Source organism: Mycena indigotica (genome assembly GCF_014461135.1).
Source record: "Mycena indigotica strain 171206Taipei chromosome Unknown Mind.scaff0004, whole genome shotgun sequence".
Classification (NCBI taxonomy): Eukaryota; Fungi; Basidiomycota; class Agaricomycetes; order Agaricales; family Mycenaceae; genus Mycena; species Mycena indigotica.
Window position 1 is genome coordinate 4,042,301 of NW_023503003.1, and position 25,466 is coordinate 4,067,766.

At 52.7% G+C, this 25,466-nt stretch overlaps 13 protein-coding genes across 13 annotated transcripts; 5 read left to right on the forward strand and 8 right to left on the reverse strand.

Annotated features, from left to right (window-relative positions):
- Positions 1-10: 10 nt before the first annotated feature.
- Positions 11-1,691, reverse strand: MIND_00512100 (uncharacterized protein; the record flags this gene model as incomplete). The annotated part of the gene is made up of 7 exons (XM_037361912.1): positions 11-439; positions 489-603; positions 650-675; positions 719-1,048; positions 1,093-1,281; positions 1,332-1,405; positions 1,454-1,691. 7 exons carry the CDS (start codon positions 1,689-1,691, stop codon positions 11-13), a joined length of 1,401 nt encoding a protein of 466 aa, XP_037222204.1.
- A 1,701-nt stretch (positions 1,692-3,392) lies between these two features.
- On the reverse strand, positions 3,393-3,996 carry MIND_00512200 (NTF2 domain-containing protein; the record flags this gene model as incomplete). The annotated part of the gene is made up of 3 exons (XM_037361913.1): positions 3,393-3,619; positions 3,675-3,898; positions 3,947-3,996. The coding sequence occupies 3 exons, from the start codon at positions 3,994-3,996 to the stop codon at positions 3,393-3,395; spliced, it is 501 nt and encodes a 166-aa protein (XP_037222205.1).
- A 225-nt stretch (positions 3,997-4,221) lies between these two features.
- Positions 4,222-5,729, forward strand: MIND_00512300 (Endo/exonuclease/phosphatase domain-containing protein; the record flags this gene model as incomplete). The annotated part of the gene is made up of 4 exons (XM_037361914.1): positions 4,222-4,262; positions 4,310-4,483; positions 4,533-4,719; positions 4,767-5,729. 4 exons carry the CDS (start codon positions 4,222-4,224, stop codon positions 5,727-5,729), a joined length of 1,365 nt encoding a protein of 454 aa, XP_037222206.1.
- A 210-nt stretch (positions 5,730-5,939) lies between these two features.
- Positions 5,940-7,188, reverse strand: MIND_00512400 (uncharacterized protein; the record flags this gene model as incomplete). The annotated part of the gene is made up of 2 exons (XM_037361915.1): positions 6,420-7,188; positions 5,940-6,364 (listed from the first exon to the last, which is right to left on the reverse strand). Exons 1-2 carry the CDS (start codon positions 7,180-7,182, stop codon positions 5,940-5,942), a joined length of 1,188 nt encoding a protein of 395 aa, XP_037222207.1. The 5' UTR covers positions 7,183-7,188.
- Positions 7,189-7,381: 193 nt separating this feature from the next.
- Positions 7,382-8,641, reverse strand: MIND_00512500 (uncharacterized protein; the record flags this gene model as incomplete). The annotated part of the gene is made up of 2 exons (XM_037361916.1): positions 7,382-7,824; positions 7,876-8,641. 2 exons carry the CDS (start codon positions 8,639-8,641, stop codon positions 7,382-7,384), a joined length of 1,209 nt encoding a protein of 402 aa, XP_037222208.1.
- Positions 8,642-8,909: 268 nt separating this feature from the next.
- On the forward strand, positions 8,910-9,760 carry MIND_00512600 (DnaJ-domain-containing protein; the record flags this gene model as incomplete). The annotated part of the gene is made up of 5 exons (XM_037361917.1): positions 8,910-8,954; positions 9,006-9,055; positions 9,103-9,438; positions 9,487-9,662; positions 9,705-9,760. The coding sequence occupies 5 exons, from the start codon at positions 8,910-8,912 to the stop codon at positions 9,758-9,760; spliced, it is 663 nt and encodes a 220-aa protein (XP_037222209.1).
- A 136-nt stretch (positions 9,761-9,896) lies between these two features.
- Positions 9,897-11,216, reverse strand: MIND_00512700 (uncharacterized protein; the record flags this gene model as incomplete). Its single annotated transcript, XM_037361918.1, has 2 exons — positions 9,897-10,378; positions 10,427-11,216. 2 exons carry the CDS (start codon positions 11,214-11,216, stop codon positions 9,897-9,899), a joined length of 1,272 nt encoding a protein of 423 aa, XP_037222210.1.
- Positions 11,217-11,521: 305 nt separating this feature from the next.
- Positions 11,522-13,342, reverse strand: MIND_00512800 (uncharacterized protein; the record flags this gene model as incomplete). Its single annotated transcript, XM_037361919.1, has 5 exons — positions 11,522-12,106; positions 12,281-12,643; positions 12,694-12,871; positions 12,919-13,049; positions 13,268-13,342. 5 exons carry the CDS (start codon positions 13,340-13,342, stop codon positions 11,522-11,524), a joined length of 1,332 nt encoding a protein of 443 aa, XP_037222211.1.
- Positions 13,343-13,822: 480 nt separating this feature from the next.
- Positions 13,823-14,925, reverse strand: MIND_00512900 (J domain-containing protein; the record flags this gene model as incomplete). Its single annotated transcript, XM_037361920.1, has 2 exons — positions 13,823-14,238; positions 14,286-14,925. The coding sequence occupies 2 exons, from the start codon at positions 14,923-14,925 to the stop codon at positions 13,823-13,825; spliced, it is 1,056 nt and encodes a 351-aa protein (XP_037222212.1).
- Positions 14,926-15,999: 1,074 nt separating this feature from the next.
- Positions 16,000-16,790, forward strand: MIND_00513000 (uncharacterized protein; the record flags this gene model as incomplete). Its single annotated transcript, XM_037361921.1, has 2 exons — positions 16,000-16,131; positions 16,182-16,790. The coding sequence occupies 2 exons, from the start codon at positions 16,000-16,002 to the stop codon at positions 16,788-16,790; spliced, it is 741 nt and encodes a 246-aa protein (XP_037222213.1).
- Positions 16,791-17,674: 884 nt separating this feature from the next.
- MIND_00513100 (DH domain-containing protein) lies at positions 17,675-19,758 on the reverse strand (the record flags this gene model as incomplete). The annotated part of the gene is made up of 3 exons (XM_037361922.1): positions 17,675-17,808; positions 17,863-19,078; positions 19,129-19,758. 3 exons carry the CDS (start codon positions 19,756-19,758, stop codon positions 17,675-17,677), a joined length of 1,980 nt encoding a protein of 659 aa, XP_037222214.1.
- A 389-nt stretch (positions 19,759-20,147) lies between these two features.
- MIND_00513200 (Methionine aminopeptidase 2) lies at positions 20,148-22,587 on the forward strand (the record flags this gene model as incomplete). The annotated part of the gene is made up of 13 exons (XM_037361923.1): positions 20,148-20,241; positions 20,296-20,726; positions 20,776-20,797; positions 20,854-20,937; positions 20,988-21,141; positions 21,193-21,491; positions 21,544-21,689; positions 21,741-21,837; positions 21,889-22,064; positions 22,118-22,170; positions 22,230-22,338; positions 22,394-22,450; positions 22,501-22,587. 13 exons carry the CDS (start codon positions 20,148-20,150, stop codon positions 22,585-22,587), a joined length of 1,809 nt encoding a protein of 602 aa, XP_037222215.1.
- Positions 22,588-22,747: 160 nt separating this feature from the next.
- On the forward strand, positions 22,748-24,899 carry MIND_00513300 (Methionine aminopeptidase 2; the record flags this gene model as incomplete). Its single annotated transcript, XM_037361924.1, has 6 exons — positions 22,748-23,021; positions 23,077-23,499; positions 23,559-23,780; positions 23,830-23,895; positions 23,946-24,149; positions 24,202-24,899. The coding sequence occupies exons 1-6, from the start codon at positions 22,763-22,765 to the stop codon at positions 24,897-24,899; spliced, it is 1,872 nt and encodes a 623-aa protein (XP_037222216.1). The 5' UTR covers positions 22,748-22,762.
- Between the last annotated feature and the right edge of the window lie 567 nt (positions 24,900-25,466).

The following is a 25,466-nucleotide window of genomic DNA, read 5'->3' on the forward strand; positions in this document are numbered from 1 at the left end:
TAATGTTACATCAGTCATCGTCTGCGCCGGGTCTTCCCCAGCGAACCATCCTTGTTGGCCCGTTTCTCCATGTCTCCACTCGTCGACTTGCCAGAATAGACACCGTGCTCCTTGCCGTACCCACAAATCCAGCACCCATCGACTGCACGACCGCATCAATCAATATTGGGTGCCAAAAACCGTATCTCTCTTTCGTCTCTTCGTGGTCCAGCCGCACCCATCCTAGTTCCCGAATGCCTTCCCACCAAGTGTTGTTCTTCTCGTCACTGGTGACCACAACGTGCATCGTGTCAATACCTTTGGCGGTCAGCAACTCGTCTTGGACTTGTTTGACCCGCTTTTGTATGGTGCTCAATGGGGCGAAACAGTCGTCCGGAGATTTGAATCCTTCATCGCACCAGTCAATAAAGTCGTTATGGCGCACATGTACTGCTATGAACTGCAAAAACCATTGTTGAGCGGCTTCAGATGCTAGAACGGTCGCTTACTGGGGGTATTTCGTCGTGTTCTGCTATCTTGAATGCCTTTCTCAAATATTTTGTCGCCATTCTTTCAATATATGGGGTCCATCGCATGTGCTGGCCAACAAACCTCCATGCAGGGCTGTTTTTTTGGATCAATATGGTGCAACTCCCTGTTTAGGCCTCACCTGTAATCCAGCTCCAGTTCATCGGACTACTCGGTCAGCCACAAACTCGTCAATTGCAGAGGAACATACCTCTCTGACACTGAGGTAGTACAAACAATCGAAGCAGAGCAAGTGCTGGTCTGGCGGCAATGTCACATTCTTCTTTGACGGCCATGGCGGGACGAGACTGGCTTGACGGGTAGCGGGAAACGCGAGTGCAGCCAGCGCCCAGAAGGTGCTCACGCGGTCGTTTTCATTGCCCGGCTTGAGCTTGATCCAGTCTGGCGCTTTGGTGTAGGAAACATCGAGCTTCAAAAACCACGGGATGAAGCTTTTTCTCGGGGCGGGGTCCTGCTTCTGGATTACCGGCCACACGCTCCAGCATCCGATGGACTCTTTCTGGCTGAAGTCATCTTGTCCCTGCGAGGCCGTTAAATGGGAGAAGTTGTCGCAAAGTTGCGCACCTTGACTTGATGCCATTCAAGAATCGGAATTTTCATGGCGTCCCGCAGATATGCGAGGTCGAAGACATCGGAAAAGACCAGCGGGTTCTCTCCCGCGTAGCCGTACGAGTTGAGCAGCTGATGGCCTGGTAGGAACACGGGAATGATCGGAATCCGCTCAGTGATGAGGGCCAGGTAGAGCAGGTTGATCTAGAAAACAACTGGAGGGAGTTGGTACCCGAAAAAGAAGGCCTATGTACCATGCTTATCACATCGTTCGTCCAACCCCCAGAACCCCAAGACGTGATATACTTCATTTCAGGGCGTAAATTCTCTGAAATCGACGCTTAGATCTAATGGCCAAACATTGTGATAAGATAACCTCGGGATATACTCGTCGGTGCCCCATTGAGGTACAGCGAGGAGTTGAACGGACGAGTCGAGTCTGATTTTAGCGGTTGTGTCGTCCATAACGCGTGCAACTGAAGCTTTTCTGGGACTTGAAACTGCCAGATGGCGAATAGTCCGATGCAGGCAACTGATGCGATGATGACCAGACGAGAAATCCAAATAAGGCGAGGTCGAGTGAGTAGGTGGGATCTACTCGCTGTGCAGTCCATGAGCGTGCCAAAGAAAGAGCTGCGAATGCGGAAGTTTCACTGTGTGTGGTGTGGTGTGGTCACGTGTCTGAGTCCAATGTGATGTGAGGAAGGATCAAAAACGCTCCTCTTGAACAACAATCAGCCCCCTTGAGCGGGCCTTCGACAACAGCTCAGCTAATCGGTGCAACGCCTCAAGTCGATTGTCTTCCGTGTCATCATCCTCTTCGTCACTCCCACAATCCAGCGTCAAGGATACCTCGACCATTTTGACGGTTGGATGGACATCCAACGCGTCATCGAGCTCTGACACTTGGCTGGGGGGACTGATTCGGAGCTCATCGTTCATGACTCGCAGGTTCTCTGGCACTAGCCCCAATCGAATTCGAAGATCAATCAACGCGGGGAGGCTGCCCCGGGATAGCAGTCGTGGAAGGAATGAAGGCACATAGTGTGAGCTGACATCAATGTTGAGCTCGCACAAACGCGGCAGACAATCAGGAAAGACTACGCGTTCCTCGACGAGGTCTAATTCACGTTTAGCACTTCATGAGTGTGCGATTTCAAAATGCAAACAAATACTTACGAAAGAACTGGCAGTCAAGTCGCCTCAGTGTGGAAGCAGCTGCAAAGCAAGGAGTGAGGTTCTGCTGGCAGTCGACCTCACTTTTCAATTGTTGGACAGATTGCAAGTGTGGCTTGAAATCGGGGCGGCCTAAGAGTGCACAGAGCAAGGAGTGCATGTCTGAATTTCCGTACGGACCAGGCCCATAGATCTCAAGCTTTGTGAGTGGGTTCGCTGATGGTGGTGGGAATGCTGGTGGTTCGGATGCTGGAGGGTCCACTTCAGTTGGATAATGAAGAGCAATTTTATGGAGCGAAACGTGTGGGGCTGCCACAAGAGATCGTGCAAGTGCATGTGGGGTGAGAACGAGGCGATTCAGCCTTAATTTTTTGAGCTTGCCGTGTGCTTGAAGACTGGCCACCACCATTTCTACCATCGGAGCAATCAACATCCTTGCGTTCGCGGTCACAGCCAACTCGTAAATTTGTGAGATAAGCCCAGCGCGCACATTCGTAAGTCGTTGAAGAACGCCGTCGGCAGCCATTTTCTCCTGCTCCCATCTGGCCCGTGTCACGGGAAGAACAACGTCGAGAGTATTGCAGTAGCTGGATATACGGGGGTTCAAGTCGAGTTTCCTTGCTATTGCGGAGAATGAGTTGATATTTGAGTTTGGTTCAGCCCTGATTGTCGAAAAAAGTCGCTTTTGGCATGGGTGACGGAATACCAAGGCAGCAAGGCAGCACGATCGTAGTGTTTGGACATTTTCAGCTGTAATCTCATCCACAATAAGCTCGTAGAGCTCTGGGGGAAGCCGTGGAATGACCATGTTGATCGAATGCGGATTCCGGAAGCAGGAGTTTGGTCACGTGTGGAGTCTGAGACTGTTTGACTCAAGATTACGAGGTCCTCAAGATTACGAGGTCGAAAGCTCGGGAATGGAAAGAGGGCAGTACTTATATGGCTACAGTTTCGAACAGGGCGACAGTCGAGACGTTAGCTGCGTTTCGAGCTAACTTAGCAAGACAATTACCCAAGGCTCACGCAAGACGACTATTGTTTGTTGACAGAGCGGGAGAAATCGTAGAAAGAGGTGTTACACCAAGAATTAAGAAAATAGTTTATTAATACAAAGCTTGTGGTTTGCGACCATATTTGTTCTATCCAACAAATCGCAACGCGTCTGCGCTGACAAAGTATTTGGCGAGTTCCCCTGCTTTGGAAGGTGGTGGGGCCTCGGAGTCGGGTACGAGCATGAACGTTTGGGAAAATACGCGTGGGTGGCCTTCCTTGTTTTTACTCGAGGTGCCGGAGGGATTCCCGGCGGCGCCGAGGCCGTGGGTGACACTTCCGGAGACGATGACTAGCAGCGACGGTGGTGAGGTGCCTGGGTATAAGATTGAGTTTCCCTATCGGTGAGCAGGCTATAAGATGAATCGCACCAGGTATAGGATGACAGTCAAACGACTGGATTTCGTGTTTGGTGGGCGGCATACTTTGCACCATTGACACGACCCCTTCTGGACCTTGGAACGGCGTGCCGTTCCACACTAGCGCTGATGACGGCCGGTAGAGTTTTGGGAGTTCGGACAGGCGGGAGGTCGAGTCATAGGCAGCATAGTATATTCGGGTGAATGCGTCTGCCGCTCGGGTGGCAATTTCGATGCTGGAGGCGGGTTATTGTTGGACGATGGAAAGGAGGATCTTGACGGACTCGGCTGTGGTGAGTGGGACGGTAGCTGGTGCTGGCGGGTTGGCACTCATGGTGGTTGTGGTGAGAGTGAGGTTAGAGAGTGGTTTGTGATGAGAGCAGGTTGTGGTGAGAGCAGGTAAGATAGTGAGGTTGTGGTTGTGGTTAGAGCAGGTTAGAGTTCGATCATGTTATGCTGTGTTCTCTTATAGCGACTCTTGAACTTCCGCGCGAGAAGTGAATCTTCGACTGCCGCAGTCTGAGTCTCAGACTGTCTGCAAACACATGACTCCTGTCAAATGTCCTCTGATCAACTCCGCGTCCTCACCCTCAACTGCTGGTGCGTACTATTCCCATAGTGCCCATATTACCTTATTCTTTTTCCAGGGGCTTGAAGTACGTCGCCAAAAACAGGACAGAGCGCGTCAAAGCCATCGCTGCTGAGCTTTCACGCCTCGACCACGATATCATCGCCCTCCAAGAGATCTGGGTCTTTGCTGACTATCAGCATGTCCGCGAAAGCCTTCTGAAGCGACTACCATATGCCAAATTCTTCTACAGGTGCGTGTTCGTGGTTATTCTCCTAGACACGAGCTGAGGGGAACATAAGCGGCGCATTAGGCTCAGGATTAGCTTTATTCTCCCGTTTCCCAATACTGGGATCGTCGGTGCACCCCTATTCGCTGAATGGAACACCAATCGACGTCGGTGGGGGAGATTGGTTCGTCGGCAAAGCCGCCGTGAGCATCATTGTCTCTCACCCAATCCTCGGCCAATTGCAGGTGTTCAACACGCATGTTCGCATCGACTTTCCTCTCTTCTCTTCTGGTCTGACTCTAATTAGCTCTACGCGAAAGGCGGGGAAGACGGGCCCGAACATAACAGGGCACACCGACTAGTCAACGCTTGGGAGTTTTCTAAACTCGCGCGGCAGGCAGCGGAACTGGGCCGCTATGTTATTGCCGTCCGCCTTTTCCTCTTCATCTCACACTCCAAACTAACCTTTCATTCAAAGGCGGGAGACTTCAATAGCATCCCTGATTCATTGCCAATGGCTGTGATCAACGAATATGCTGCTCTAAACGACTCCTGGGCCGTCTCCCATCCAACTTCACCCACAATATCCTCCCCCTCTGCCCTTGAAGCCATCACACACTTCGGCGTCACCGCAGACTCGCCATTGAACACCTACTCTGCTGGAAAACCCATCGGCCCCTATGCGCGAAAATTCCTTGGCAAACGACTTGACTATATCCTCTACCGCCAACCAATCCGACCGCAAACCCGACCCGACGAGCCAATACCGCTCCTCAAGTGCACAGAATGCAATGTTGTCCTCACGGAAAAAGTACCGGGCCGCGAATTTTCGTATTCAGACCACTTTGGGCTGGAGTCTACGTTAGAAATACGGACAGGCACGCAGGCGCCTGTTGACCTCGGTGAATCGCACAACGTGTGGTCTGGTGGGGCGCCAGCCTCTTCGTCTGAGCTATCCGGAGAGTCGGTGGCGACCGCACTACAAGCCTTGGCTGCACGCTATCGCTTCACCAAACAACGAGCCCGGAAAGAGATGTCAATATTTGCGCTCTGTGTCCTCATTCTTGTTATTCTGGTTGTGGGCTCGCCTTGGCTCCCCCATGCGTGGATTAACCCCATATTCCTGCTGTTCACAGTCTTCATCGCGTGGCTGGGCACAACGATGCTATACGAGGGCTTCTTGTTCGGCAACTGGGAGTGCAATGCGCTGATGAACACCATCGAGGAGTTGGAGATTTATAAGAACAGCTTGGAGATCCATCGTAGTTGATACCCGTACTTTACCAGACTCTAAGCAAGTACTGTACCCATGTCAAGGACACAAACCACTCGGCATGTCTGAGAGCGGGATAGCGCTTGATCGAATTCGTCAAGGAGCTGGGTTTGCAAGTCAGACAGCCTATTGGATGCGTATGAATCCAGGTCGAGATCCAGTGTAATTAGCTCAGATCGTGTCTTGAACAACTCTTCGCGTTGGATATTATTTATTGGTGATAGTGCTCTGGTCATCGTCGTCCACCGCCAACAGCCCCCTTGCCCAGCTGTTCGGCAGACGCTGCGCCAATGCGGCTGTGAAGCTCGCGACATACTGCGCCGTCTCAGGCATAGTTGCGCCGTCCAAGCTAAAGGACCACACGACGCACGTGATGGCGCGGTGCACGACAAGGGCTGCGTCAAAGTCCGTGAAGAGCGGAGCCTGCCCAGCGAGCGACTCCGCAATCTTAGAGGTGTCACCCCGGTGTATAATGGAGACTTTGAGTCGAAGCTCGGCGAGCGCCGGAACACCCGTCCGGATTAGCGGCGGGAGGAGCGGCGGGAGGTCATGTGAGTAAATGCCCAGGGTGAGGCACTGAAGACGGGGGAGAGCAGCTGGTAGACGGAGGGTCTTCCAGTTGGAAGCACGGACTGACAATGTTCAGTGGGAGTAATAATAAAGTTCTCATATAAGTAAGTTACTTACATGTAAAATGACACTCGAGCCGCTCAAGCGTCATGGCTGCAGCAAAGCACGGTGTGAGCTGGGCTTGTGTTTCGACAAACATTTGGACCAACTCGTCAACGAATTGTAAGTACGGACCGATCGCGGGCCGGTCAAAGACACTGCAGAGGTCTTCGCTTCCAGATATCGAGAGGCGAGTGAGCGGCACAGGCGGAGCAATTTGGGTTTGAGACAGTGGTTGATCGCTGCGCAACTCTGTGTATTTTATGTCGATATACGGTGCCGCGCCGAGCAACTGTTCAAGCAAAGTCGGCGTCATCAGTAAACTGTACGCCTTGAAGTGCGTGAGTTGATGATAGTGCTTTCGGAATACGTTCAGCAGCCATTGCGTTGCGTTTAAGACAAATGAGTCGAGGAATCGGTCTGCTGCCAGCCAGAGGCCCCCTTCACGGACATTGGTCAGCCGGCACAGGACCGTCTCTGCAATCGCCCGCTCATTGCCCCATTGAAATGAATCCAAGTCACCGCTACTAGGTAATGCCACCCATAGTTTGGTGCAGTACTGTGCCAACGCGGGAAATTCCTCTATTTTCGCAGCAACGGCAGCATACGAGTGGCCCGGGAAAGTTGCCGAGATATTAAGGTAAGAAAACAGCTGTCTTTGGCAGGGGAGGCGGAACACAGAGGCCGCGAGGCAGCATGCGAGCAACGTGTCACGGTCGGTGGTGGGGTGCATCGTATTCACGATGCATTCGTGAAGCTCTGGTGGGAGTTGGGCAACCATGTCGAAAGCAGGTCGCACACACGCACGTGCTCGGCAACACAAAATATCCCGTGACAAGCCCTTGGCCATGGCACTGTTACTATCCGTAAGTAGCATACTGGAGGGGCGCCGGTATGTAGGTACAAGACCGTACTCTCTTCAGGGAATATATTCTTTCTTCTTCTTCTTCTTCGTACATGAGCATCGCAACAAGTAACCCTCAAAAAGCCACCCCAATGGTGACCCCGTCCACCACCACCAAGCCTCTCTCCCAAGCTTTGGGCAGCCGCTCTGCCAACTTCCCCGAGAAGGCTGCCACTGGCGCATATCGCGCCGTTTTGTTCTCCGTCCGAACTGCCGGGAATTCTTCGGGGAACTTGGACGACAAGAACCACTCTGCAGTCGTGAGTGTCCCGTGTGTGGCTAGCGCGTTATCGAGCTCTAACCACAGTTGACTCTGAGAGTTGAGCGATTTGTCGAGCTGTTCGGGAAGCAGCGTCCGGACATAAAGTTCTAGTCGAAGACCGATCAACACTGGGACTCCATCCTGGACCAGAGCCGGCAGTAAGGGTGGGAGGTCGTGCGAGTGGATACCCAAGGTTAGGTGGCGGAGACGCGGGAAATGGGTTGGGAGACGCAAAGCCTTCCAGTCCAAAGCCCCGGCTGAAAGAAACTTAGACTAGTAATCATAAATAAGCAGGATTGCGCACGCACATGCAAAATGACACTCAAACCGCTCAACGATGGGGGCCATTGTGAAGCAAGCGGAGAGTTGTGATTGAATCTCTACAAGACTTTGCACCAGCTCGCGAACGGATCGGAGGTACGGCTGGAGCTCGGGCCGGCCCAAGAGCACACACGGGCCGGCGCTCCCGGATATCAACAGTCGAGTGAGTGGCCTGGGAGGCACAGGCGGGAGTACATCGGGAGACGCGAGCTGATCAGTGAAGATGTCGGCGTAGCGCAAGGCAGCTTTTGGTGCTCCCACAAGCCATTGTGCAAACAACGTGGGGGTCAGAAGCAGAGAGGAGGACTCGAGGCGCTCGAGCTGGTGATGCGCCTCAAAAACACCCAGCAGCCACTGGGTAACTTGTATGATAAAATTTCCGGGGTTTGGCGTCGCTGAGCTGGGGAAGCGCATGAGGAGGTTGGCCATGCGGATGTTTGCAAGCCGACGAAGCACACCCTCTGCGATTGGTCGTTCAGCCTCCCATTCGGGCGAATCACAGCTCGGAAATACAACGTGAACATTGGTGCAGTAGTCCACTAACTTGGGGAATTGGTCCAGTTTTGCAGCGACGGCGGCGTAAGAGTGGCCTGGGGGAGTTGGCGAAATGTGGAGGTGCATGAACAGCCGCTTTTGGCACGGCCGGCGGAAGACGGAGGCAGCGAGGCAGCATTCGAGCAGCGTTTTGCGATCCACTGTTGAAATGGCGTTCACGATGGGTTCGTAGAGCTCTGGTGGGAGCTGGGTGTGCATGTTGAGAGGTTTTCGCTCGTTGTTGACAAAAGTTTGTGAAATTCGAGAGTTGATTTTGGGCTGAACTACTAGAGAAATGTCTCTCCGTCGCAAATCGAATGAATCGCAACGCAGAATATATTTTGACCGTTGAAGTAAATCTTCAACTTGAAGTCAAGAAACAGACCGAGAGAAGTAAGTCGAAGTGGGAGAACACGTCGAACGTGACGTCATCACCTGCTGAACTATAAACAACTTGCTCCCTCCAACCACCTCACGACTTACGACCATGTCTCGATTTCCCGACTACTACAAGCTGCTTGGTGTCTCAAAGGTTTCGATGCTCTGCCATTTGCGTTTGAATTCGGGTTCACCGTAGGAACAGACCGCAACACACGACGAAATTCGGACTGCATATAAGAAAGAGTCCCTCCGGTGCGTCATATCTAGCACTCTCCTGACTATCCTAAAATGAGTCCAAGCACGCACCCAGACCGTCTAGTCAACGCCTCCACCGCCGACAAGAAAAAGGCCACCGAGCGATTTCAGGCGGTCGCTGACGCGTATTATGTCCTCTCCGACCCAACCAGAAGACGTGAATATGACTCTCTATATGGCAGTCGTGCCGGGTCAGAGCGCTCCGCTGACCCTGGCTCGTCAAACAACGCATTCTTCTCTGCGTTTGCAAATGCTTTTTCTGGAGGTGGAAGTAGCAATGCGACGCCGGCAGCAGAGCCAGCGCGGCCAGAGGCAGACCACGTATTTGCCGATGTATTTGAGGAGCTACTACGCCCGGAGGTTGAACGACACGCACCATGGTCAGTTGCTCGTGGTTTTTTTACAATACCGACTCACACTGGCTTCAGGTGGGCCTGGTTTGGCGCGATCTGCGGTGCCGGTCTGGGCTTCATAATCGCCAACTTCCCTGGCCTCATGGTCGGCGCTGTCGCTGGCAACCGCCTCGGTGCGATTCGTGACGCAAAGGGCAAGAGTGTCGCTGCAGTGTTTGGCCAGCTTGGCGGGAGCCAGAAGGCAGAGGCGCGTGCTTTGCCCAATTCTTTTATCTTTCGCTCATAAAATGCAGATTTTGCGTGCGCTGGCGATGAAAGTGCTCGGGACTGCATCTGCATTTTGATGTGACTTATCTTATCTTATCAGTACCACCTGATGAGGGCTGCTGTGGCAGGGATTGTTCTTAGGCTATTGAATGTATATGTACAATAAATGTCGGCTATTCATCAAGAGTTGTCACTTTTCTTTTGTGCATCCATGATTTTTAGACGACTTGTCCCTTACCGTCAATAAGTAATAACCGCCTCGCATGCGCTTTGGGAAAGCGCTTAATCAAGCCCGCCCGGAACGCAGCCAACGTATCAACGGTCGCTTTCTCCCAAACCGCGGCCATATACTCGCCGCTTGGCATCCCCGAGCGCTCGACCTCGTCGCTGTCATAATCATCCATGTCGTAGACCAACGACACAAACCAATCAACCAGCCGAAGCGTGGGGTGTGCAGCCAGCGCATCGTCAAGCGCAGCGAAATGCTCGCTTTGGTCGTCGAACACGGATTCAAGGCTTTTTTGTCTGGATCCGACCGGATCCAAGTTGAGGTATAGTCGAAGAGTTACCAGCGCGGGTGCGCCGCGAGCGGCGATCAGCCGGATCAACACCGGCGACAGGTTAAGGGACTCGACCTCGAGTCGGAGTTCGCGCAAACAAGGTAGAGATGCCGGGAGAATTGCGTCTATATCTTGGTGGGCTCCTCGAAATTTAGCCAACTTTTCCCTGCTGAAAATGGAGGACGTACAGATAAAACTACAATCAAGCCGCTCAAGCGTTGGCGCAAGCAGAGAGCACAACCTAAGCGCAGGGGAGTCCTGGTGAACAACATAGCTGTAACTGAGCTCTGTCACGTGCTGCAGGTAGTGCGCAAAGGAAGGTTGGACCAATTGACTAACAAGAGTACGGCTGTTCGCAAAGAGCAGCTTAGTCAGCTGCTTGGTTGGTGGCGGTGGAGTTGACGTTGGCGCGACGATCCTCTCTTCTTCGGGGACCTCAGGCTCGAGGCGAACACTCCTGAACTCGAGCTGTCGAGCCATACCGAGACAATGTGTAAAGAGACTTTCCGTGATGTCAAAGGAGGAAAGTGTTAATTTCTTGAGCTGTGGGTGTGTTTGGAAACCATCCACCCACCAGCGAACTACTCCAACAACAAATGTCCCAGGTGTTTCTGCCGGGCGGCCGAATTTATACCTGAGCGTTAGGCCATGGAGGTTGACGAGGCGTAGGAGCACACGCTCAGCGAAAGACTGTTCTAGCGCCCAGACCGTCTGATTGGCGGGGAGTTGGATAGTCAGGGCGGTGCATAGACGGGCCAGGTGCGGAAAGCTGACAAGATGCGCGTGGAAGGCAGAGAATGATTTAAAGCCAGCCTGAGCGAAATGTCTCCCTGGCCCGATATCAAGTTGGGAGTACAGCCGTTTTTGACACGGGTATCGGAAGACGGATGCGGAGCGGCTGCATGCCATGAGGGATTGGGAGTCGCATAACGCATCCACAATGTCCGCGTAGAGTTCAGGAGGAAGTTGAACGCGCATATTGGCCGTATACTAGGAAATTATTGTTGCTAGTAGGATATCGTCATACGCGACACCATAGATATCGGACTTGATACTGATTGCTTTTGATCACTGAGTGTAGCGTTGGGGCTTTGCCGCTCGAGAATCAAGGAAAGAAACAAGAACAAGTGCTGTGAGTCACAGCACGTGACTCGCCGGCGTCACACTCCTGCTCGAGAGTCTACAACACTACACATAGTTGTCGTCGTCAGCGATCCTTATGAAAGTAGAAGAACAATTAAAAGAGTGTCACTATTAAAGACCTATCGTAACCTGCATAAAACTTAATACTCGTCCTCCTCCGCATCGTGGTCAACCTTATCAATATTATTCTGTGAATGGTGCGGCGAGTTGGGGAAAGCCTCCACCGCGTTGCGCACGATGGCCGCGCCGCCCCCAAGCTCTCCCTTCTGCTTTCCCTTATTCTTCTTGCTCTTCTTTTCACCCTTGAGCCGACCCCACGAGTTCTTTGGCTTAACATTGACTGGCGGTTGGTTGTTCATCTCGATGATTGACGATGTCCGGTCAATCTCAAAGAATTCGTCCACCTCTTGTGGCGTAATCTCTGTCGCGTCAGCCTCAAACGGGTTCTCCACCTCCTCCCGTTTCTTGCTGCTGCGAACATACACACGTGACCCGCCGAGGAACGGGTTCTGGCCCTCGCGGGCTTTAAGTCGCTCGCGTAGCGATCGCTGCCGCTTGGCGAGGCCTGGCGGCATCCACCCGCGTTTGCGCAAGTTTTCGACCTCTGCTGCCCGTGTCTCTTCTGGTGACATAAGTGTTTCGGCTTCAGGTTGCTTTGAAGTTGGTGCTGAAGAAGAGAACAGCGCGAGTGGGTTGAGGTAGCCAAAGATCGAGGTGGACGTGGACTATACAAAAGAACAGCAATTAATATTGGATATTAAACACAATATAAGGATAAGAAAAAAAAACGAGGGTATGGCAGATCAGCCAGATCAGCCCCGCCCAGTGATCCTGCTCATCCAACCCCCGCCTTGGGTGGTCGCGACTGGCTCGTCTTCAGGTTGCAACTCCTCACGCACCTGCTTCGCGGGGGGCTCAGGTGGATGTTCCCCGTCCTCATCATCCTCGCCATCAGCGGGTATTGGCGCAGTCTGCTTCTTCTTCCCCTTGCTTGTGTTCCTTCGCAGCAGTGTACCGAACCAGCTTGTGGGCCGGGCCGCCCGGCCCGTGGTGGTCGCCGATGATCGCGCTGATGCCTCTGACCCGCCTCGAGGATGCTGTATGCCGTGGACTATACGGCTCCCGACGGAGCGCAGACTGTGTGTGTCTGATTCGTCTCGTCGGTCAGACCCGTCACGCACGTCAAAGCGCGTTATCGTGCCTGTCGCACGGCGGTCTTCGAGGAATTTTTGGACAAGGATTGTTTGGAGGGAGGAATCATGCTAAGTACTGCCAGTCAATAAACTCCACAAAAGATGGAAAGAGCACTAACTTTCCATGGCCTCACTTTAGACCATGATCCCGACTCGGCGGGCTGCTCTACGAATATGCGTAGGCCCATAGGCCTTAGTCGCAGGGTATTCACCTCCAGGATTCGTTCAAGGGTATCATAGTCAATTACAGCCAGTTCTTCAGGCGAGATCGAGAAGGTGCGTGTCCATCCGTGGCGTCTAGATGCAATCTAGCTCAGTGAGAATGGAAAAGGCAGTAAACACACGCGGCAATGCAGTTTAAGTGCCCGTCTTGATGTCCGTCATGCCGCCCCACACCAACAGTGCTGGGCAGCGTTTTCGTGCTGTTTCCCGGGAAGTGAGTTTCTGCCATCCCCGTCGAGGTCGTGGGTTCGGCCTATAAGATGTGGGTGTGGGTGTCGTGAAGAAAGAGCGTGAGGAAAGAGATCAAGAGGGAGGAACACAAAGAGAGATAAGAGGGAAAAAGGAGCGCGAGATCGGGGGCGCATGCTGGAATATATATCGTCCTTGGAGAGGTAACTGTGGCAACATATGGACAGAGAAAAAAATGAAATGGAATTCAAGACAAAAGGGAGGAATCAGTGAAAGACGTACGGTTTGCAGTGAGTGGCCCGATCCACCACTCTGGAAGCTCTCGTCTCCGCGCACAGGCAACGGCCGTTTGAACATGGATCGTCAAAGAAAAAGAGAGTCGTGAAAGAGAGCGAGAACGCGGAAGCCGCGTTCCCGTGACGACGCCATATCAATGTTCTGTCCAAGAAGCTGAAGATCAAGATTGCCTTTTTCGGCAACACTTCAAACTCAGAGATCTTGACTGGAGCAGTGAGGCTAACATAAAATAACTTTGTATCCTTCAAGTATGCGTATGGATATTGACAATGAGTAAACCACCAAGGAAGGCATGATTATAAAGCTTTTCGTCGTGCAGGTACGGCAATCTTGGACCTGGGCATCGGCAATCGACTCCCGTTGTTTGCCGCTGGGCGAGGCAAAGCTGAAGAAGTCGTCGTTGTCGTATTCGTCACAACGGTCCGCAACGGTCGTTTCACAACAGCTGGCTCCTCTACTGGCGTTGGCGAAACTGCTTTCGGCGCTGGAACGCGCCTTGGACCGGAATTTGGGAGGACAGCAGTCTTAGGCTTATTTGCGTTAGGGTTTGGCACGCGTCGTGGCCCTGGCCCATCCAACACGAATTTGCCTTCCGCGGGTGGAGTTACTAAGGGGAACGACAGCGGCAGGAGGGGCAATTGGTGGGGGAACTTTCGGTGGGGCAGAGAACACTGGTGGACGCGTGAAGACAGCAGCAACTGGCGATGGGTCTCGGGGTGGTTTTGGGGGATTGGTGGCTGCAGGAGCCTTTGGTTCTGGTCGTTGGCGTTTAACTATCTTGAGTGCCGGAATGAGAGGAGGTGGCGCAGAGAATGTGGGAATTGGGGAGCAATGGGGGGTTGCTAATTCCGGTATAACATTCGTTGTGATTGTCGAGGAGACGCTGGGATGCGCAGCAGGTAATACACGTTCGGGTTCTTCTTCCTCTTCAACTTCTATAGGGCTCTTAATGGTAGCTTTGGGATATTGAGATTGGAATCTTGGTCAGTTTAGTTTGGCTCACCAGGAGGGCCATCCAGTTCAAAACTATCCTCGTCTGCATGTCCTAGAAACGGTATTTTGTCGTTCAACAAGTCGAAGCTCGTGTCTTCATCAAGATCGTTGTGGTCATGGAGGGCGAATGACCCATGTTGGTCTAGTTGTTTGGGTGGGACAAGCGTGGTGCCGGGAGCTGCTGGTGAGGGAGTAGGCAGCGCCAGCACAGTGTCGGTAATGAGACTCTCGCAGGGTGTCGCAAGGAAGGCAGAAGGTGTCGCAAAAGATGCCAAGACTTGTGGGTCATCTTCAGAGACTTGTAAAGCGGTGGAGGGTGGAGTTGAAAGAGTGGCATGAATGGATGGAATAGCACGTGGAGTGCCTTCAGTCGGTCGAGTGGACTGGCGTTGTTGGGCCTTTGGCGTCCGTTCTATCTCTTCTGGCTTCTCATCGCACTCATCCTCGTCCTCAAGAAGAAGTTCGCTATTGTCAAATTGAACGGTAACATCGCCAACGTCCACCAGCCTCCGGGTCAGTCTAACGGGACTGGGATTGCGCGGTGGTTGGAGGAAGCTATCGAAGTTAAGCTCGTGGTCATCGTTGTCGTTGGCGAGGGGATCAAAGAGGAGGAGTACGCTGGGGCGTGGGCGGGAGGCTTCGCGGGACATGACGGTGTTTGGCTGAGGTTGATGGGCAGGGTTGAGTTTGATGGCACGTGCACCGCGTGACCGCAAGGGTCTTTCACCACAAACCACCATCCTCTCCGTCTCTCTGCCCACTCCTCCAGCCACAAACTCACAAGCTCTCCCCTCCCCGGCCGTCCCATTTTCGCGCCCAGCTCACTTTGTGGGCTACCATCCTAACCCTAGTCATTTCCCAGCCTTCGCACGCGTCCCTCCTTGGCTTCGCGACATCTGCGGGTTCTTGCCATGGTCTAAATACGAGCTATGACCACGTGGAGCTCATTGGTGTACCAGCGAACCGAATCTTGCGCGCGTTGACGCGTATCTTGCCACCTCTCTCATTGACACCTTTTGTTGCAATGACACCTCCATGACTCAACATCGCATCTCCGGAAAGTGTCTAGTGCTAGGTCACCTTCCGACACGCACAGATTTCTGCCTGTGTTGCCTCGGGACCCCTGCTTCCTCTATCCATCGAAACTGCAGACACGCGCTGAAAGTGGGAACACATTGCCTAGCCCAATTGTGTATGCTTTCCTTCCTGCTGTCTTTGGTGGTGGTGATTAGGCAAGGGAGGCGATGCCGGAAATGCACGAAATCGACTCTCGGGGGTGACTTGGCACAACAGACACCAGAGACGCGTCGCGGGACCATTTGGGTATTTATTTGGAGGTCGAGCGACTCACGCACAGTCCGTTTTGAAAGTGGTGGAAGCGCCGCGTTGATTAGGCTCCGCACAGACCTTTGCAGGTCATTTCGCCTATTCGCTCAAGCGTGCTCGATTCTTCGCATCAATTGGTATCACCATTCCTGGCTGAACCTTCGTGCCTATTTGTTCTTGTGAACAACGAAGCTCTACGCACTTGGATGCTGCTGGCTGATGCCTCTGAGCCTTTTTGGCCCAGACGCGCCCTTCCTTCGAGTCACGGCTTTCGCATTATTCCTCGTGCCTTGCTGGGTCGCTTTGCTGCTACTGCTTTATTGTGGATGGCACATTGGGAGACCCTGAAAGCGTTGCTGGATAACTCTGGTAACGAAAGGAATCGTCAGGGCGTCTAGATGGTGCTCTGGATGGGGATCAAGGGGAGACTTGATGAAGGCACCGCACAAGAGAGTGGAACATCGGTGATCAGTGAAGGCTTCGTCGCGGCAAACGACAACCCACAAACAATGGTTCGATTCTCTGATAGGGTATGTCTTCGTGGCTTTCCTTTTATCTCACGTGTTTCGCTCGCCCCCAGACCGGCCCGTCCAACACAGGACGGCCGGACACAGACAACCATCTCGATCGGAAGCCCCCAGCTCCATGCAAGTTTTCGTGTCGAACTATGAACGAGACCGACACTAATGCGGAATTTGCCTTTTCGAGCTTGCGCCCTGCTTGTCTTCATTCACAATTCCGTGGGCAAAGAATCAGATTTATCAATCCGCGCTGCGTCGAGCCCCACCCTCTTCCCCCTTTTGGGTCTTGTTTCCTTTACCGCGAGTTCAGATTTGGAAGGCTTCTCGAACAACGTATTCGACGATCCACAGCGCTGCCGATTCATTTCTACCTGCATTATTGTCCGCCTCGCAAAGACCGCATTTGGTCACGGTCGCTCCGCCAGACCTCGTCAATGAAATTTGCGGCACCTCCGGGCAGCCGCAATAGAGATTCGTTCTCGCGGTTCTACACAACTTGGTGTGGCGGATTTCGCACTATGCCTTTGCGAGCCACTGGCTTGGCCATGGCAGGTGTTTCGGAGAAGGCCTCGGCAGCGCTGTTTTGGGGAGAACGTGGTTTGGGTCCTTCAACTGCAACAAATCTGGATATCATCGCGCGCAGCCCGAAAACGAACAGGAAGATGTAAAGGGTTGGCGTAGGGCGGTGCGATGCTGGCGAGCCGCGGTTTGTGCGCCGCAGCTTCGGCGAGAAGAGTTTATGGCTTGGGACAGCAAATCGAGTCTCGATTGTTTTCGCGGCAGTGGTGGTCCTCTTCGGGTCACACAGTTCTCGCAAGGAGGCGCGGAGCGTTGGCTGCCCACGCCGCTTGGTCGTGGGTTACTTTTGTGACCCTAGTACTGTGGGGGGCGGGCCACGTCCGTTAGGGAGTTGGTGTGGCATTTGCCGGTCGTGGTGGCCCGTGTGGGGGTGGCCATGAGGCCACGAGAGTGTTGGCGAAACGCAGGAGTTTCGGCCTTGTCAATTTTTTGCTTCCTTTTTACTGCTTTCGCAGCGGTTTCCCTCAAGAGAAGTGCAGCCTACTTTGTTGGCGCACTTGATTGCCTTCGGGCGATCCGGTATCATTATTGTAGTACAGTTAGAATTACACAGTGTGGTCGTGGAGAGCATGAACGTATACGTAGCGTTTGTTAGCTGAGGTATAATATACAGAAAAGGCGTTGAATACGTTAACTTTCGGTTCTATGGGTGGGTCGTAATGCGTGAATGGGTAAGTAGCGTTTGTTTATCAATGAAATCGAGGGACAGGGCGAATGGTTCGACGGCCATCGGATGGAGAAGTCGACGTCGTGAACTGGAAGCGATTAGAACTTTTGAGCAATGCGTGAACGGGGGGTGAAGCGGGAGACATGTGCAAGGGAATAAAAAGACAGCGACAAAAAGCCCAACAACGAGAATGGAAACACAGAATAATGATGTACAAACTTGCATGTCATGCACGTGATGATGCCGTTGAGCGAATGCGATGAGGAATAGATGCGAAGGAATAAGATAGTGGAGGGTCGGCGTTAGCTAGGCAGCGCTCTGGAGGAAGGCAGCATTGCCTTGGGCACGGTCGCAGCGTTGAGCCATGCGGACCGAGACATCTACAGCTTGCGCAACAAGTGCACGAGCCGGACTCCTTGTTGGTGTGTGCTCTAACAAGTCTATCGCAAAACACGTGATCAGAGATCAGATAAGATAACAGAAGAGGCGCTTACCACGATAGAGCAGCACATAACGCATTACACGTTGCGTTGGAAGAATCGCCAGATCTCGCACCGCAGGCCTTGCGTCCCGACGAGGACGGGATCTGCCTGCGAGAGGTGAAGATTGGGTTGGCTCGGCAGTCAATGTCATGTTCAAAGACAGAAATGATGAAGGGCGTGTTGTAGGCCCAGCACTACTGTGGCGCCAAGATGCAGGCTTGCTTCTCGCCCCTTTGGCAGGCACAGGCTCGTCTTCATCGACACCGGGGTCAGAGGAGACCCGCAATCGACTTTTGCTAAGTCTGCGAGAATATCGCGGTTCAGCGCTATCCACAAACCAGCCTCCAACAACGCCACACCAAGCGACAAACGCCGCTTCCAGTGTTTCTTCTGCCCCAAGAAGAGCAGCAGCGCAACCCCACGCGCTGGGATCGTCTTCGAATCGCCGTAATAGTTTCGCGCTTTCTTTGGCAAGGGTAGAAGCGTAGGCCCGCATTAGAGGAGGTGGCGGTTGGCGTGTTTCCCCAACGAGAAGCGATTGCAATGATGACAGGAAATGTCGTTCGGTCCGGACTAACTCCCGACATGTCAATAACGCACGTCGTGCACTCTGCCAGCTTGGGGTCGCAGGCAAAGGTTGTGTGGGTAAGGCAGGCATGGAAGAAGGAGATGGAAGGGGTGGGCGAACGACAGCATCTTTGGGAGGCACTGGTGGAGCTGGAATATCCAATTCATCGTTGCAGACTGCCCAAACACGCTCCCAATCATCAGGGTCATCGACATCGCTTGTGGTAAAGGAGCCAGCACGGGAGCGGCTGCGTAGTGCCTCGAGTTTTTCAACCAGTAATTCGTCAGAAATGCCATCATCAGTAAGCGCCATTGCCAAAGTCCAACGACGTTTAGGCGAGGCAGTCACGGCATCGCGTCGGATTAGAGGGGGACGAGAATTAAGAATGGGTGATGCAGCAAGCGGACTGTCAGTTTCGTCGCCGATCGTAAACCTGGGTTTAGAGCGGTTGTGCGAAGTTGCTTCCGGGTCTGTTAGGCTCCAAGTCGACCTCCATCCACTGCGGTGGCGAGAAATAACGAGGTCTTGTGAGGCAATACCAGTCCATGCCAATTCGGATAAGCTGTCTGTCGTTGGAGGTGTTGAATGGTGGTGCGACTCAGAAGCCGATGGAACATGCCAAGAATCGCGCCGGCGGGCATGAAAGGGCAAAAAGGTCGGCTATAATCGGCATGTAAATATTTCGCTTCAAGAAAGGGAAGGAAACGAACAACGTTGACAGCAAGGGGACTTGGTGGCGGTAGGGATGGCAGAGATGAGTGCCCGTCCTCACTTTGGGTGCCCTTGGTGGATGTTTTCTTCCGTCTCAGACTGAAGTTGAACGTGTTTCTACGCTGGACTGTGGGAGGCACTAGCTCAGCAACAGATTCGGTCGAAGCTTCCGAGCTGGAAGGTCGGCGCTTTGTGAGTTTACGAGCAACGCGTGGCAACATTGAAAACGCGCGCGCCGAGCCACTAGTAACGCTTGCAGAGGGACTTGCGGGAGTCGAGAAGGAGTATGGAAAGTTGGGATTTTGGGGAGGGTTCTCGGCTATGAAGGAAAACGGATAACTAGATGGTGGTGGTGGAGGTGGCGCTTTTCGTAGCCTTTTCGGAGACCTGGGTGAAGCGACATTGTATTTTTCAAGGTTATCCGAAACGGGCGTTGGATCGTGAGAGGTGTTGGACGAGCTGGAAGACTCATCAGGTGAAGGCATGGCCAGTTGTCCAATCGACGGCGGACTGCGTTTGTACCCGGGAGTGGGCGGTATACCGGTTTCATCGTCGATATTTGGTGTCGGTGGCAAGGTCTTCGATGAAGACGCGAGCTTGGACCTGGGCCAGCGCAGGACCGATGCCATGGGAGTTGGGATCAAGTTTGTCCAGTTGCGCGAGAATTTTTGAGGTTCACGACGTGCAATGACAGATGAAGTGACGTCAGGGGTTTCGCACGTGCACATCTGACGCCCAGCTTTTCTTCCACTTCTTCCTCGAACCTTTTAAACACGCAGCATCTCGGTTGTTCAGGTCCGGACAGAAAATCAAAATCGTGAATGGCATTGCCGCCAACCTACCTCACCGATCTCGTAGCACCGTATTCCGCCACACCGCCTAATCGCCGTCCTCATGTCACCCTGACCTTTGCCCAATCGCTCGATGGAAAAATAGCCGGAGTAGGGGGCGTTCAACTAACTCTCAGCGGGAAAGAAAGCATGATAATGACCCATTGGTTCGACCTACTTCGCCCAAAATGTGCCAATCGAGCCGCCACAGGCTGAGAACTTTGCACGATGGCATTCTTGTTGGGATCGAAACTGCTCATAACGATGACCCGCAGCTAAACAGTCGGTATAATCGCCTCTTTACGCGAGTTATACTCAGATCTTCAACATTTCCAGCACGGCATCTCCCTCCTTCTCAAGAAGAGCCACACCATTCTCCCCGTCCTATAATCCTCGACGGTCGGTTGCGGCTTCCTACAACATGCAAACTGCTCAAGAACCACGCGGCTGGCACTGGTCGTAGACCCTGGATTATTGCCATTGAGCCACCAGAAGACGATGCGAGTTGGCAGGCCCGTTTTGACGCCTTAACCTTAGCTGGCGCCAAGATACTATTCATTAACCGGGGCTCTGACCGTACCGACGCAGCGCTCAGTGTCTTGCATTCACAAGGCATCCAATCTCTTATGGTTGAAGGGGGCGCACGCGTTATAGAGTCCTTTCTGGCGTCTCATTGCGTGGATACCCTGCTGATCACGACTGCGCCGGTGCTAGTTGGCGAAGGCGGCATAGGGTATTCAGTGCCGCGGGGAAACAATGGATTCAAGGTCGTTGAAACGCGAATGGAAGGCCTAGACAGCATAGTCGCATTTGTAGCAGAATAGACGAAATGCGATTGGTGATCGGCGGCGCATTACATAATCTACACATTTTTAGCCATGACCTCTGTTGCAGCCCAGACGCCACCAGTCCAGGAACCTGAACTCGATGTTGTTGACAACGATGACGGGGAGATCGAAGATGAGGCCCCTGGAGTCGGTGAGTTCTAGGCCATTGACAGTCGGAATGAACTGAGGCAACCCATGCAGAAGGCACTGAGGCCGCGAAGAAGAAAAAGAAAAAGAAGAAACCCAAGAAAAAATCGGCTAAGCCGGTCCAAAGTGACCCGCCTCGTATTGGGTTGTCGCAGTTCTTCCCGGATGGGATCTATCCAGAAGGAGAGATCCAGCATTACAAGGATGAGTGCGTGGCCTATACTGACCTGGGCTGTCTGTTCATCGGAGCATTTCACAGTAATCTTTGGCGGGAAACGAGTGAAGAGAAACGATATCTAGACAAAATGACCCACGAGGATCCGGAAACAACCTATCAGAATATTCGCAAAGGCGCCGAGGTCCACAGACTGGTTCGACAGCATGCCAGGAAGAATATCAGACCTGGAATGTCTTTGACAGAAATAGCGGAGAATATTGAGGCGGGCACGCGAGCCCTCGTTGAAGGGGATGGATTGGAAGCCGGGGTCGGCTTCCCAACTGGGCTCAATCTGAACAACTGTGCGGCCCATTTCACGCCTAATGCGGGAGATACGACCAGTGCGTTTCTGGTGTCAGTTTGTTGACTGTGTTTTTTCACCGTTGCTCCAAGTTCTGCAGATGGGCGATATTCTCAAAGTCGACATCGGCGTTCATAGCAAGGGATTCATATTGGACTCTGCTTTCACGATGTCGTGGGCGCCAGAATACGACCAACTCATAGAAGCAGTCAAAGCCGCTACAAATACCGGAATTCGTGTAGGTTCTCTACTTCTCTCGTTGCGCGCCATCTGAAACTGTTTTTAATAGGAAGCCGGCATTGATGTTCGACTGGGTGAGCTTGGAGGTCTAATTCAGGAGACGATGGAGTCGTACGAAGTGGAGATTGGTGGTAAAGTTTATCCCGGTCAGTCCATGTGCTCTGACTGCCCTACCCTTTATCTTACGTTGAACCCAGTGAAATCGATAGAAAACCTGTCCGGGCACACAATAAAACCTTACCAAATACACGGCGGTTCGAATGGAAAATCGGTACCACTGGTGAAGACGAACGATCAAACCAAGATGGAGGAAGGGGATTACTTTGCCATCGAGACCTTTGGGTCAACAGGGCGTGGAAAGATAGTGGAGAGTGTGTGTAGCTCCAAACTTCCGCGTGCTTCAATTCCACTAATAATGTGGGGTAGGGTGACTGCTCGCATTATGCTAAAATTTATGATGCTCCCAATGTGCCATTAAGGTGCGTTTGTTTCCTCCAGGAGACCAAGCTCCGCGGTGTTGAGCTGGTTTCTTTTACAGACTGACCTCGGCCAAGTCCCTTTTGAAGACGATCAACAAGAATTTTGGCACCCTGCCCTTTTGTCGTCGGTATCTAGACCGGCTAGGGGAGAGCAAGTACTTGCTTGCTGTAGGCCATCTATGCTGCCCATATGTGGTGTTGACTGATCATCTTTTTCTCGCAGCTGAACCATCTGGTCGCACAGGGAATTGTTAGCGATTACCCTCCGTTGTTTGATCAGGTGAGCTTGCCACGTTTCATGACCTGTCTTGATTAAGATTGCTCGGCTAGATTGGCAGTAAAACGGCGCAGTTTGAGCATACAATTATTCTGAGGCCAACATGCAAAGAGGTAGTGTCGCGTGGGGATGACTACTGAGCTTGTATCCGAGAGACTACAGACGTTGGGGGATCCATGGTTACCTAAGTTACTGTAATCCAGAGGGCAAGATCAGGAAATTTCCCGATGGGGAAATCGTGCTCTGACCGGACCGCTTTCGGCTCTTATGTATTTGCCCCACAAGTTTGAGCACCTTTACTTTACCCCACCCCCCATGGTCGTCCTCTCGTGGCCATGGTCCGTCAGTCCCTCTCCTACTCACGACCCACAACCCCCTGCGCTCGACCACTTTGACAAACCGGGTGTTGTACCCCCTTCCGCTCGCGTAGAGCCGAGTCTTCAGCTTGCTGAACGGACGCCTGTTCGCCTGTGGCATCTTTGGAAGTATGGGCTCGTGGTCGCAGCCAAGTCAGTTGAGATGGTCGGTGCAGTCATTGCCCACAACATCTACGGTCCTCGCAGACCCTCTTGGGGTACGTCAGATTAGTTTCTCCGGCAACAAAAAGTACTGACGTCGAAACACCAAAGGTATCGAGATGACGCTTATAACGTCGTTCATGCGCAATGCCGGCCAGCACAGCGCCCTAGTCGATATTGCCACTATTCGGATGGCAATGGGTCTTAGTGGCTTGATTCCACTGCCCTCCGATGCGCTAGTGACTCCAGTAACCTTCCGTGTCAGGCGGCGGGGTCTCCGTGGCATTCTGGCCGACCTTGACGCAGCAGAAACCGGGTCAAGGGAGCTTTCTGGAGAATGGGTTGTTGGCAGACGGACATGGCAGCGGTTACAGGCTGAATGGAAAGCTGCCCAGCAACAACGCCGAACTGCCGAGCCAAAAACAGAACGTGTTGTGCTCTATATTCATGGTGGCGCGTATTACCTCTCCAGTGCTGCTGGCCAGCGCCTCATCTCAATACCCTTGTCCAAGTACACCGATGCTCGCGTGTTCGGTACGTGTTTCTTCTTGCTTCGCTTCTTTTCCTCGGATCTACTAAACCTAACCATGAAGCACTCGACTACCGACTTGCTCCTGAAACACGCTTCCCCGGACCGCTCCATGATGCAGTCAGTGCGTATATGAGACTCATTGAGGATCTTCACATTCCTCCGGAAAACATCATCATTTGTGGGGATAGCGCCGGTGGGGGGTTGTCCCTTGCTTTACTGCTCTACCTGCGAGACAACAAATACCCTCTCCCCTCTTCTGCAATCCTCATGTCGCCTTGGGTTGGTGAGTATTATTTTCCTCCGTCAAGTTATTGCTTCTGATCCATCTCAAGATCTGACTATGAGCTGTGATTCATGGTCTAGCAACGCTGACTACGACGTTGTCCCAATTCCAGTCGGTGGGTTACCAAGTTTGTATTTGACAAAATTCTGACCCCGCGATCGACAGAAACTAATCACATGCATCCAATCGCATTGTACCTGGGCGACCAGATCGAGCAATATCTGACTCATCCATACGCCAGTCCCCTCTTTGGCGATTTCACGGGTCTGCCGCCATTATTAATCCAGGTCGGCGATGCGGAGGTATTGAGGGACGAGATCGCGCTCCTGGCACACAAGGCAACTCTTCATGGGGTCGAAGTCCGTCATGGTTTGTCCTTTTCTCCGTTAAAATTATTGCGACTCCTTTTAACAATTAACAGAGCTCTACCAGGACTGCATCCACATATTCCAGATATATCCGTTCCTTGACGCGTCTCATCGCGCGTTTTTGTCTATCCGCCACTTCGTCCGAACATTGCTACCCCAACTCAGGTCTGCCAAAGCCCTTTGTTATCAAACCGAGGAAGGACTCGAGTTGGAAATTGACACCGAAGACGCGACCGTTGTTCGTGGCGATGGTGTCGAATCGGAAACCGTCAAGGAAGATCTTGACGAACTCTTTGAACGCACGGAGAGCGAACCAGAAGAGGCTAATACGGCTGCCCCTTCTTCCAAGTACTATCCCAGTTGGGGGTCACTTGCCTCGCCGCCAACCACAGACGACGATTCGGAAGAAGAGTTGTCATTTACATCACGGTCACGCACCGTTCCCTCCACCCCCACCTCTACTATTCGCCGCATCCGCTCTGCTGTCTCTATTATCATGCCCAGCAGCAGTACAACGCGACCCACACTCCCTCGACATAGATCCAGCCATCATCGTTCAAGTTCCCATACTCACCTCCCCGCACTTACCGCGTTTGCACCCATGTCTCCGCCCCCTTCACCTCGCATAAGGCGTAACTCGATTGCGAGCCATCCAGACATAACAAAGTTGGTGGAGAGTTGGACGAGTGCTGGCCCTGCCAACGAGACGTTGATGTTCCGGCCCAACACGCATGAGTCGCGTCCGCCATAGTTGGTGTTGTTGCTGCTACCGTTGCTGTTTCTTGTTGTATCATACTTGTAGCTCTAGTACTACTAATACTGTTTCTGAACGAACAAGCATTTTGCGTGATCAGCCTGGAGTCACACCAACCATAACTTGGTCTGATACGGTCAACCAGAAAATAGGAGCATAATAACTCGCAGCGTCAAGTTGGCCCCTCACAGGACTTGCTTGCAATACGATTCCAAGCCTTGAAGCTGTTTCTTGCCAATTTACTGACGAGTCTCTTCCTCGAGAGGAAATGCTAATACTTGTTTGAGCGAGGCTCGAACGCGCGCATCCGGATGGTTAGCATTTCCTGGGTGGATCGTCGTCAACGAGAAACCACTTTGAGAGTCCTTGCGCTTCTTTCGGTCTCTTTGGATCCATAGCAGCTTACAGTAGCGACAAAGAAAGAAGAGTGTTGTGTTTATGGCTCTTGTTCTCAATTAGTATACGCTGGTTTTTTGCCTTTTCTTGCACGTGACTAGGCATCATGACACAGCATGAAAACAACGACTCACATCGGCTTCAGCATCCTCTTGGACGCCACTACTT